The 13430-nt window shown below is 38.2% G+C and overlaps 1 protein-coding gene across 8 annotated transcripts in view; it reads right to left on the bottom strand.

Moving 5' to 3' along the window:
• Positions 1-13430, bottom strand: part of TTBK2 (tau tubulin kinase 2) — a 162298-nt gene that overhangs the window by 43912 nt on the left and 104956 nt on the right. For all 8 annotated transcript variants that reach the window (XM_036844336.1, XM_036844337.1, XM_036844338.1 and 5 more), the window contains 3 exons: positions 13124-13189; positions 8985-9077; positions 7973-8098 (listed from right to left, as the gene is read on the bottom strand). In XM_036844336.1, the coding sequence (XP_036700231.1) occupies positions 7973-8098; positions 8985-9077; positions 13124-13189 (285 nt within the window). The remainder of the gene's footprint in view (positions 1-7972; positions 8099-8984; positions 9078-13123; positions 13190-13430) is intronic.

Here is a 13430-nt window from a genome sequence, read left to right as displayed (position 1 = left end):
GAGCCCAGCAGGCTTCCTGGGCCCTAGTGGGTGAGGCAAACACCCTCTGCTCCTCTCCCGCTCCTGCTCCTCTGGTCCTGAAGGGCCCCTCCCTCCTGCCTCTCCTGTTCTCCCCTAGGAGGGCCTCCCTCCTCTGCCCCCAGGATCCACGTGGCCTGGAGGGTTCTTTGGAGGGCAGGGGACCTGGCCTGGGAGCTCAGCAGGTTTCCCAGGCTCGAGTGGGCAGGGCAATACCCTTATTCTTTATAGCAATCATTCATCTGACATAGACATAATGTCTTAGGGAAGCACCCCTCCTCTTATCCTTAGCACAAATGCAATCAATAGCTTTATCATATTTATCTCCACATGAAATCCCAGTTTGCCCTTTCAAAGAAAACGCAGACAAAGTCCAGTCTTTGAAAAACAAGAACTATTTGCAACGTGATATTGAGGACGGAGAAGCCTGATTCCTTCTCAGTTCATAAATGGTAAATTAATGGATCAGTAAAGCACTTAACCAGCAGAGCACAATGACAATGCTGGCTTGGCTGATTCAAAGACAGACTATTTACGGCAAAAGAAACTGCCTCACTTCAGTGATAAGTAGATGCCATAGAGGAAAAGAAATGCACAGGTTCTAGATTTCTCTCCTCTTCTGGGGGTTTTTTAGCAGCATTGGTAGAGGGAAAAAAAAAATTATGTTGCGCGCATCCTTTGGAGAACAGAACCAAAAAAAGAAAGATCAAATAAAGAGAGTTAGTTGAAGAAGCTTCAGAGTTTTAGGCTGTTTTCACCACTTATAAGATACCAGGATGACTCAGGAGTGCCCCTTGGTCGGCCACCCCAGGGGACCTGAGGCAGTGTGAGGCAGCATGGTCGCTCAGCCACTGTGCTGCCTGATACCAATGTCATTTCTTCCAGGTGCTCATCAGCCCACAAGGTAAACTGGCCATGTCTAAGCTTCTCGATGCCTCCTAAAAAGCTCAATGAAAAAGGTAAGCAACATTTCCTTTTTGCCATAACAGGACAAAGCAGCATAAAGGAAATAGAAGTTCTATTAACAAAGAAGTAACGTTGAGTACAATACAAGAATGAAGAAAAGTGCGATAATTATAAGCAAACGCAGTGTGTCACTGAGGTACATGTAAAACCACTTTCATTCACATGATGCTTTACAATTTACAAAACATTCTCACAATTACCTCATTAAAATCTTAACAACACTGTGGGGTAGGCATTTTCACCATTTCACAGACAAGAAAACAGGTTTAGAAAGGCCATACAAATGGTGTGTAGCAAAGCACCAAGTGAAACAGCTCTTTTAAGTGCAGTGCCATTTCCGCCATGTTAGAGTTACAGCCAGTCAGCAGGTGTTGAGCTGCACCCCACAGACCTGCAAGCCCTGTACCTGCCAGGCCTCAAGACTGAAGAAAGAGCCAAGAGACAGTGCCAGAGACATCAGTGGTTTATTAGAAAGGGAACCTTACATGTCCGCAGCAAGAGGGTCCTGGAGCAACACCCCACGGTGCATGGCAGACAGCAGGCAGGTCATGGCAGCAATCTTCACTACTAGGGGAAGAAGGAGGCTACCACTGATAGGGGAAATTGATGTCAGCTTGGCTCATCAGTTGCCAGGGAAACCAGCAACTGGGGCAAGTCCCTCACAGCCCCTCAGATTAATGACCATCACAAGGGCTGATGTTTCCCTTTAATAAACTAGCAGGTGGAGCAGTTCTGGCCTAAGAACTAGAATAATCACAAGCTGGGCCAGGGGGCAAGGCCATTCATGTGAGCACGGTGTAGATGAAGCAGGGACTGGTCGAGCAGGGGATGTACAGAGAGCAAGAGAACAGCCATCTTGAGTGGTCTGACCACATACCAGGCAAGGCAAAAACAGTATAAAGTTGAAATTATCCTTGAAAGCTTCTTAAGATGCCCATAAATAAAGTACAGGATAGTAGTTGTACTAGATGCAAAATAGCTAGATTTTTTTCTCCAGCATTGGGAGAGACTTCTATTTCTTCAGATGAATGTGAATGAAGCTACCTACATTTAGGGGTTATATTGTACCCCCCAAATTACTGTCCTTTTAAACATTAGAATCATAGTCAGTGCAGCCTGACTGCTGTGAATGAGAGAAAGAGTGAGGGAACAGCAGATTCACAAAGGCACACAGGGCATGGCTGAGCCAAAGGGCAAGCAGAATCACAGACATGTTAAAATTGTTCCATCTCCTGCATATGCAGCTGAATTTAAGTGAGTCAAGTAAAGATGGATGTTCTGTGACTCTGCTGTATTCTACATAGTTATACCAAATACCCATTCATTGACTCAGACATACACTGAATGCCTACTACGCTGGGCACTAGGAATGCAAGAGTGAAGAAAACACAGTCTTTTCTTCAGAGAGTTTGCATTTAACAGAAGCAATAATCAGATTAAGCAGATTTCATTCAATCTGGCAAACTTTTATTAAATGCCTATCATTGTGCTAACTTCTTGAGAAAACTGAGATAAATGTGCAAGGTACTGGCTCTAATGGAATTTATCTAGTAAAGAGAGAAAACAAAGTACCGCTATAAGAGTTTAGCATAAGAAATCACTCCTGTCTGAAAGGAATCAGAGGAGACTGTGGCATCTGAGTCAGGCCTTCAATTTCACAAGACAAGCAGCGTTATGAAACACAGGCATTCCAGGCAGGACAAGCTGGAAGAAGTGCTAGGAGTCCAATTTGACTGCACTGAGGGGTACTTATGGAACACATAAGTACAACTGAGAATGAAAGGAGATAATTAAAAGAGGGAAAGCAAGAATTCATCCACTTCTCTCCATCTCCACTGCTTATATCCAAGTCAAGACCATCATCATTCCTTGCCTAGGAAGACACTATCTCCCAGCCTCCTTTGCAGTTAGAATTGAGCCAGTGTGAATGGGTTCTGGTCACAGGGGTATATGCCAAAGTGTTTAGATCACTTTCAGGCCTGGTCTGAAACCCCTAAACCATCATCCATACTTGTTCTTCCCTTTCCTGATGACTGTAAAGGCCATGGATTAAAGACAGCAGTGTCAAAATATGGGTGGAGCCTGGATGTTCAAGATACCACTTGAGAGTTGCCCAGGAGAGAGGCCCGACTTAACTACACTGTTCTGTGAGCAAAAAATAAACCTCTGTGGTGTTAACACACTGATTTTTAAAATATTTCTTTCTTTCTAAGGCATAGCTCAGCCTCTCTCAATACCTTCCTAAGTAGTCTCTAATTCTCCTCTGCCTCATTTGAACACACACAACTACAAAAGCAATCCTCTTCAAACACAAATTGGATCACCATGCTCCTGTTTATTAGACTCCAAGGTTTCCTGTTGCACTAGAATAAAATCAAACTCCTTAACAAGGCTGACAAGGCCCTGTATCACCTGGCCTCTGCCTTACTTTCCAATCTTGTCTCAAACCACTTTCTCCCCTCATTTGCTACATTCTAGCCACTTGTCTTCTTTCCGTTCTTTTCTCACATCAGAGCCTATGCTCATGTTCTTCCTTTTGCTTGTAACCTTCTTCCTCTTGCCTTTGCTCTCCACATGGCCAATACAGTCCCATTTTTTAGGGCTCAGCTTAAATGGCAGCTTAAGCGAGAGAGACCTTCCTTCACATCTTATTTTATGGGATGTTCCCCCTTGTTTCTCTAGCTCAACCTCTTGTTTGTTTGCTTCACAAGCAGCCCATCTGTGCCTTCTGAAAATTTTAACTTTGTCATTATTAGAGTCAGGGGATCCTAAAATGGCTCTAAGTCCCCCAAAGCAAGAGGCAAGCCTGCTAAATTTTGATGTAATCTCTGTATAAATAGTCCCATTCCTAAACCTGGAAAGTATATTAACAAGATTAATGACATTTAGTTGGCTTTGGATTTCCTCGCTCATATCCTCTGATTTTAGCAATGCTGTGTCAGTGTGTGAACTGGCTGATAGACACATTTTAGTTTCAGGCTCACCAATGGTGTGTATATTTACGGGTTTCATTAGTCTTCTCAATTTGCTAAATGATGCTTAACATAATCTGACACTCTAATAAAGATACTTTTTTTGTTCTTATGTCAGGATCATGCGATCCTATTAGTTACTGACAATAATTTCTGATAATTTTTCATATAACTTTTTAGTTCTTTCCCTGCAACTTTATTAGCCACTCACGTTAGTATTTACTTAACAGTGCCTGCTGTGTTCGTGGCCACCTCTCTAAGGAAGGCATGTTGGTAAACTAGAAAGAGCTTGGACCTTTTTGAATGAGTCAGAAATGGGTTCAGATACCACCTCTAGAACCACTAGTTTTCCCAGGCAACATGTCTAAATTAAGTTTTCGTAAGAGAGGGATAATACTACTACCCAGGTATTATTGTGACAACGCTGTGTATCGTTACTGTGATAATAATGTGTAAAGGCACCAAGGGTTCTTCTTTATCTAATCTGATGCTGCTATCTTAGTTTCCCATTAACTAGTAACAGTGTCACCTACAGGAGCAGCCCTGTGGTGGAATTCAAGGTTGATAAGATTTTCCTAGGCACCCCTCAGAAATATCTCCCTTTCTCAAAACACTTTAAAATTTTTATTTAAATTATAAGGTGGCAACAACAAGATCGAATGTTTTAATCACTATCTACATTTCTGAAAATGTTGACCCAGCACTTTTTTTAAACTTTTAATTTGAAATAATTATAGATTCCTAGGAAATTGTAAAAATAGTACAAAGAAGTCTCCTTTACCCAGTTTGCCTCAACAGTAACATCTTAAATAACTAGAGTACAATATCAAAAACAGGAAAATGACATTGCTACAACCCAGACAGTTTATCAAATTTCACCAGTTTTACATGTACTTGTGTGTGTATAGTTCTATACAATTTTTTCACCAGAGAAGATTCATGGCCCAGCACTCATCTCTTATAGTTGATATACTCTTTCAAAATCTAATAACAAAAACAATCTGCAGGTTCTATATCCGAGGATTCAACCAACTAGATCAAAAATATTAAAAAATCCAGGAAGTTCCGAAAAGCAAAACTTACCAGCAACTATTTACATAGCATTTACACTATAGTAGGTATTATAAGTAATGTAGAGATTACTTAAAGTATACGAGAGAATGTGCATAAGTTATATACAAATATTATGCCATTTTATATAAGGGACTTGAGAACCCATGATCCCCAGGGGTCCTGGAACCAAACCCCTGCAGATATTGAGGGCTAACTGTATTCATAATAAGATATCTGCTTTAATCTTGACTATAATTCTAACATCTTCACCTTTAGTTTAACAGACAGAAAACAGTATTTATGCACTCACGAGAGCTGATTTTTCTTCTATTTCCTGAGTAGGAGATTATTAGGCAAAGTAAGATTCAATTCAATCTTCCTAACATTTGTTGAAAATTTGGGTGCCAGGCACAGTGCCAGGGTAGTATGGAATAAAAAAACAAAATAAGACATGTCTGTACCCCCAGGATTTAAAAGCCAGTAGGTAAGACAGACATACATAAATACTAAGTATAAACTTGGGTGTAATTTCCCAAAACACCATAAAGCTTTCCCAAAGCAAGTGTCAGCCTTTATTCAACCTAAGACATGCATAAAAGATTCCCGGTAGAAAGCAAACAGCTCTCCTCTCTAGGTCTGCACATGCTGTCAGAGTGAGCACTAGCAGGTTACTGGTAATGTGCTGGCCATATGCAACTTAAAATAATGTTCTCTGGCAAGAAACTATGATGTTTAAGGATTCACAAACACAGACATTCACAGTGAAAGTGGCTTTGGAAAACAGCATCATTTAACGCTTTGATTATAAAATATATTTACTTTGGTCTTGTCTCAGAATATATAAAGTTGGAGACATACTGTTATTTGACCTTTGATAACACTAGGGAAGCAGTCACACTAAGTACTCGTATGCTTGCTGTTGGAGGAGGTTTGTTGTTGTTGCTAACTACACTGGTTGTTCCATAAGGAATTTAAAATTCTGAAAGAACAGTAATTAAAGTCATATTCAGAATTCCAAACTGTAAAATTAACCATCAGTTCGCAAGAACATTCAGATTCAAAGTAGAGGGGACTTCCCTGATGGCGCAGTGGTTAAGACTCTGCACTCCCAATGCAGGGGGTCCGGGTTTGATCCCTGGTCAGGGAACTAGATCCCACACGCATGCCGCAACTAAGAGTTCACATGCCGCAACTAAGGAGCCCGCATGCCGCAACTAAGACCCGGCGCAACCACATAAATAAATAAAATAAAAATTAAAACAAACAAAGTAATTTTTCTCAAAATGAAGACTGCAGCAGAGCATTGTGAGGAAAGCAAGAGACAGAAACTGCAAAGGTCAGATCTTTTTGGAACCTGACATCACATTGATACTAGTCATCAGAATACACCTGTCACTTACGCCAACATCTTTTTCCCAATTACCCTTCTCCCATCTACCTGTCCTCTGCTCCCACTCACTGCTTACGGAAAATCAGAGAGCAAAAGAGAAGCAGATTATTTATAGAATCTGTGAAACAATGAAAATGTTATGCCTGCTCTCTCTCTTCCTAAAATAGGGAAATTACTATATTTTGTTTTGTTATCAGGTGACAGAAACACAGAGATTCCCCTTAGAAATTGTCCAAATGAAAAACCTGAGAACAATATTTTGTTAATTTAAATTAAATTAATTATAGGTCTAAGTTTCAAACTTTAGCTGGTGAACATTAGTCTTCTTTAGATTGTAGGCATAACTAAGCAGAGAATGTAATTAAAATTTTTTTTGCTGTGTAAACTTTGATATTTGCACGCAAGCTTTGTCAATAAAAAAATTATTAGCACCCAAGATGAGAAAGTTGTAACAATTCCTAGCTCCTCCTGAATCTAGTCTTACAAGTAAAATTTCATTATTTTATTGCAAGTAACGTGAACTCTCCGCATTTTAGAAAACCCATAAAATATAAATGAGAACATATTCCAAAGTGACTCATATACAATGTATTTCCTCCATTTGTTAGCCTATACAGTTTATAACTCAAATAGCCATATAGACAAGAATAACACAGGCTCACCTACTTAAGGTCTCTAAGGACCCAAGGCTGTATGTTGCCTCTCTGCTTTATATTCTGTATATATTACAAAAGCTGCATTTTCACAAAGAACTAGTTATTATATGCAAATAAGTTCACTGTGCTGTAGACAATCTTTTAGTCTTTTGACACTGACAACACTTTAGAATATGAAACTTTCATTAACAGGCAGTAAAGCCTATATGTTGTCCTTTGTAGATAAAAATGATACACTAATATATTTTTTTAAATTATTATTATTAATCAATGTGTGCCTTGCATTTATGTTTTCAGTGGTAGTGATTATCTTGCATTAAGCTCTGACCAAGTTCCCCCTGAGAGCAACAGAATCTTCTGAAATCTAGCTGGTTGGGGTTAGGGATGCAATTTGTGGTAATCCTAGTCACCCTTGTAAGGCCTCATTAACTGATGCTCTGAGGAAATGTTTCACTCACCACAGACAAAACGGAGCCAGTAATCTTCACTGACTGCTGCCCCATAGCATATTAACATACACTATGCAGCCCTCAAGCCCTCGACAGATACATTACCTAGTTGGACATTTCCTTCTGGTCAATAAATTAGCTATAGGATTTTCATAATTTGAACTATCAGCAATTCTATACACCAGAAGAACCACAGCAGGAACAGTTAAAATGTTACATGATGAACAAACCTAAAACTCTAATGAAGTACGTTCGTCCAGGAGGGAGGAAACACACACACGTGCGCTCACGTGCGGACGTGGACACTGTCATCATCAGTCAGTTTAACCACATTTCTCAGGATGTATTAAAATAGTATTATTCTAGGGACTTCCCATACTCATTTACAGCACCCTCAACAGTACAATGAGTGAAGACAGACTAAATGAGAGAGAAGAATTAACCCACAGAACTCACAAAGATGATTACCTGGTAGTCTGGTTTTGTAAAATAATCCAAAGAGGAGATGTGGTCCAGAAAGATGCTGAATTCTGGAGGGAGATGTTTCAACATAAGCCTGTGGTCATACCTCTCCTTAATAGAGCCCACTTGTTCCTGGGAAGTAAAGAGAAAAGGAACCAAAGTCAATTTCTCTTGGCAGCTACACATTAAGAGCCTCTCAGTAACAGTCTCAAGGGTATGTACTACAGAATGAGGCAGTGGGTAATTAAGCATAAAGCAAGAACTGAGCTCTTACTAATAGCTAACAGCTTAATGCACACTGCTTTAAGGGTGCAGGGGGAGGGGACTGTAGTGCAGAACCAAAGGGGTAACACAGTTCTGCATAAGTGAACAGATAGCTCCCCAAAAGAAAGAGCTGACCTTAAATCTGGTCTACTTTTCTTTATCAACACATACATTTATAGTTTTCAAATCAAACAATATAATGTGACAATTAAAAACTAAAAGCCTAATTGACTTATAAAAAAGAAAAAAAGAGAACTAGTAAAAATAAAACCTAAGAGGGAGGGCTAGAAGTCAAATCAGAAATGACAATTGTACTTAAATTAGTATCTATTCTCCATGTACATAAAAAAAGTCATAACATTAATTATATCTCTAATATCAGCTCATAGAAAGAAAAATATACATATTGGGATATAGTGAAAATGTTTGTAACTTTTAATTCTTATGCATAAGTATAATCTCAACAAAAATGCCTACCCAGAAATTTTTACTCCTTCCCCTACCAAAACTAACATTTCCATTTCTTTTTAAAGGTTTTATTTTTATTTTTTAAATATTTATTTATTTATTTGGCTGTGCCGGGTCTTAGTTGTGGCATGTGGGATCTTTAGCTGCGGCATGCAGGCTCTTAGCTGTGGCATGTGGGATCTAGTTCCCTGACCAGGGATCGAACCCAGGCTCCCTGAACTGGGAGCGTGGAGTCTTAACCGCTGAACCACCAGGGAAGTCCTAACATTTCCATTTCCAAAATTACCTTGTCCTTTATTTTTCTCCAAGGCAGCTGACCAACCACAAATTCCACCAACATGTAGAATAAGGACCAAAGGTCATCATGTCTTCCCATTTCCTTCATAAGCAAAAGAGAATTCAGTCACATTACATTACCACTCCTTGTGAGTACATTACATTGGTCTAAGGCTTAACTATTGTGTTTCATTTTCCTGTAAAACTATCTGGTAGGTATATCTGTGTATATGTATAGCTATACAGCAATCTACATAACAGATATACTGAAAAACTTTTGATACAAAGAACATCCCAAAACCCAGAAATGCTGGAAATAATTAAGAGCCCATTAATTAATAAATGAGTTCACTAATTAGTATAGGAAGGTGGTTGCCAAGGGCTTGGAGGAAGGGGGAGAGGGGAATTAGTGTTTAGTGGGTACAGTTTCAGTGTTGCAAAATGAGAAAGTTCTAGAAATCTGTTGCACAATAATATGAATATACTTAACACTACTGAATTGTATACCTAAAAATGGTTAAGGTGGTAAATTTAATGTTATGTGTTCTTTACTACAATAATTAAAAAAAAAAAAAAAAGCAAAGGAAATCTTAAGAGCTAAAATTAAAAGAAAGCTGGAAACGTGAGAAGCAACCTAATACTGAAGCTCTAGGCTTTGGCTGTTTTGGGGGCATTTGTCATAGGTTTATCAACAAGGGTTTTATCAATCATGAAGGGGACAGGTGTAAAAGCATTGAGCCTACACAAGACAGGATTTGTAACTGAGACACTTCCCCACCTCTACCCCCAACATATAGCTAGGACCCTCAAAGGACTATCTTTAGTGCAGTATTTGGTATGTATGTTATACTACGATAATTTTTTTCTGTAAAATTTGACCACTATCAAAAAGATAAAGTGAGTGGTTAAAAAAAATTTGCCCTGAGAATTTGTTACCATAGGACTACCCCTCACTCAGATCTGGGGTTTAAATTTATATTGTTTGTGTGGTCCAGGAAACCAGGCCCAGAAATTAAGTGTTTTCTGGGTGATCCTGTCCTACAGTAATGATAGATGCAAATGAAAATCCTCTCAAGATACCCTTAAATTCAGACCTAATTGAATTCCTATAGATAAAGCCCCACCAAATATAAGTTCATTACTTGCAATTATAAAATTAGAAAGCAAGCTACCATAAACTAATGGCAAGAAAAACTATAAAGAGCAGAATTAGATATCCAAGAATTTCAGAATGGAATTATAAGATACAGAATATGAAATAAGATATTTAAAATGTTTAAAAAATAGAATCAAAGTCACAAGAAAGGAAGCATATTCTCTCCCTGCAAATAAAAAGACCAATTAGATTTATAAAAGGACTAAAAAGAACATTTAGAAATAAAAAGCACAAATATGAAATTAGAAACTCAATGGTTAGGGAACTCCCTGGCGGTCCAGTGGTTAGGTGCTTTCACTGCCAAGGGCCCGGGTTCAATATCCGGTCAGGGAACTAAGATCCCACAAGCTGCGTGGCATGGCCAAAACACCATCACCACCACCACCAACAACAAAAACCCACACTCAATGGACAGGTTAAAAGCTGATCAAACACACCAGAAAAAAAGAATTAATGAACTAGAAGACAGATCTGAAGAAATTATCTAGAATGCAAAAAAGAGACCAAAAGAGAAAATCTGAGAGTGAACTTAAAAGGCATGGAAGACAGAACAAGAAGGTTTAAGACACATCAATTTGGAGATATGAAAATAAAGGTACAGAGAGAAAGGAAAAGAGGCAACATTTAAACAAGCAATGTCTGAGAATCTTCCAGAATAGATGAAAGATGTGAATGTTCAGGAAGCAAAACAAATCTCAAAACAAAATAAATATAAAGAAATCCACACCAAGGCACATTTGAACATATCTGCAGGACACCAAAGACAAAGAGAAGATATCAAAAGTAGTCAAGAAAAAAAGGACAAATTAAATACAAAGGAACAACAATACGTGGACAAAGATCTCAGTAGCAACCATAGAACCAGAGGAAAGTAAAATAATTTCTTCCAAGTACTGACATAAAACAAATATTAACAAAGGATTAAAATGAAGGAAAACAATGAGATGAAGTAAACAGATTTCTTCAAGTATTTTGAAAAGTCCTTGTATCGTTTGGGAATTATTTACGTTAAAAGTTTAAGATTCTCTAAATAAACCTGCTTCTACTTAAAAAAAAAAAGTTTAAAATTTAGGTACCCAAAAAATAGAAATGCGGTGTATTAAGTTTAGAAATTATCCAATCATGGTCGCAGAGTATGGAAGAAAGAAGTATATTTTAGAATTACCTGGGAATTCTTTTTAAATTAGACAAGACCCTCTCAAGGTTCCACTAGCTGCACTCCGGTGTCACCACATACACTGACAATCACTGTTGTGAAGCTGTGTTACTGTGTAAAGCATTCTAGTCCTCAGGTGTGTTGGGAGCAGAAAAGAAGGGTAAGAACCACTGCTATACACTATCAAATTTCTCTACCAAGATTAATAAGCAGGTTAACAGAGCAACTGATAGAGCACTCTATGCTGGAAAGGCTTTTAGAAGAAATCTCTACTCTTCAAATTAAAAAAAAAAAATATATATATATATATAAAATCTCTTTCTAGTAGCTATTTTGAAAATGTTTATATAGCTATTATGATCTCTGAAAATGTTTATGCTTATCTCAAAAAGAATGTCCTATTCCAAAGATTCCAATGTGGACATATTCTTTAATAGAATTAATTAGAAAGCATAGTACTTCTAAACTTCTGCAAAAATCTATCTGGAGGATGCATACTTTCTTTTCAAGGTAGAATAATTAACTAAATACCATAAAATAAAGCAACACTGAATCAAACCAAATGAGTTAAAATGCTTGGCAGAGTGCTACACACTGATAAAAATACTTTTCCTATTTTCAATTTATAATCACATCCTAAGAAACCAAATTAACTGAAGCATAGCATATAAAACCACAGCATTCTCTTCCTATTACATTTAGCATTGGTCAAGTTATTATTTTTTTTAAATTTATTTATTTTTGGCTGCGTTGGGTCTTCGTTGCCGCGTGCAGGCTTTCTCTAGTTGCGGTGAGCGGCGGCTACTCTTTGTTTAGGTGCGCAGGCTTCTCATTGCAGTGGCTTCTCCTGTTGTGGAGCACAGGCTCTAGGCACACGGGTTTCAGTAGTTGTGGCGCATGGGCTCAGTAGTTGTGGCTCGCAGGATCTAGAGCGCAGGCTCAGTAGTTGTGGCACACAGGCTTAGTTGCTCTGCGGCATGTGGGATCTTCCCAGACCAGGGCTCGAACCCATGACCCCTGCATTGGCAGGCAGATTCTTAACCACTGCGCCACCAGGGAAGTCCTGGTCTAGTTTTTATTAAAGCAGTTTTGGCTTCACAGAACAAGAATAAGGTAACAAAAGACCAAGAAAAGATTTCTCTTCATTTTATCAAGAGAATGCTGTGGTTTTAAATCAAGTAGACTATTTCTCAACTCTGTCCAAACAAGTTCAAGAATTGAGAATCCATAAAGTACCCACCTTTCCTATTCATAACTAAGGTTCAGGATGAGGAAAAAAAATTTTAGAGCAAAACAAAAGAATGAAAGTTAAAAAAAGAGAGAGAGAAATTTTTTTAATTTAACCCAAGAGGAGAGGTATAATGTACTAAGACGAAAAAAAAATTTTAAGTTGCTATACTTTAGATCTTCATGAAAACAAAAGTTTGATGGAGAGGGGATATCACAGATTAGATGTATATTACAGATAAAATGACCTCCTTCATTAGGTATTGATCGTATGAATTCCCAAATAACTTCTTGAAATAGAACACAGATATTTTCTTTCTTCAAAATTCTATAGTAAATTTAATACTTATATCTAATTAAGAACACAAGATTCCCCATAGACATATATATAATTAGCCATTATATTTTCTGCCAAATTAAATTCTATGTTCTATGCAGCTGCACACATCTATTATCTATCCACTATACACCACACCATGAGTTAGTATTTCTAACACCTTTCCTTCTGCTCCCAAGCACTTCCCACACCTCTGTACTCTAATGTAAAGAAGGCAATCTGATTCAAGCATCAGCATGCTTATACAGCCACGACTCTAGTTCATATACCTACCCTGTTCCGATGAGCATTGACTGATGCGTAACGAACTGTCCCTCGAAAGCCTGCCACAGCTCGAGGCTACAAAACCAAGCAAAGAATAGTAACTGAGCTTTAAATAGCATGAGGTTCAGCACACTTGAGCCCATGAAGTAGAAGGGAGAAACGTGTATTATTGTCAAGAAAACACTACTTAAATTTCTAACTTTTTTAATAGTTGTGAAATTATAAAAATTAGAGAATATCTCTAAATCATATATTTAAAACATATTAGTTATCAATGAGTCCCATTTTAGTTATCAATGACTCCCATTTTTTCCTA

The sequence above is a fragment of the Balaenoptera musculus genome, chromosome 2 (genome assembly GCF_009873245.2).
Source record: "Balaenoptera musculus isolate JJ_BM4_2016_0621 chromosome 2, mBalMus1.pri.v3, whole genome shotgun sequence".
NCBI classification, from domain to species: domain Eukaryota; kingdom Metazoa; phylum Chordata; class Mammalia; order Artiodactyla; family Balaenopteridae; genus Balaenoptera; species Balaenoptera musculus.
The sequence above is the reverse complement of the archived record's forward strand: the minus strand, read 5'-3'. Positions and strand labels throughout refer to the sequence as shown.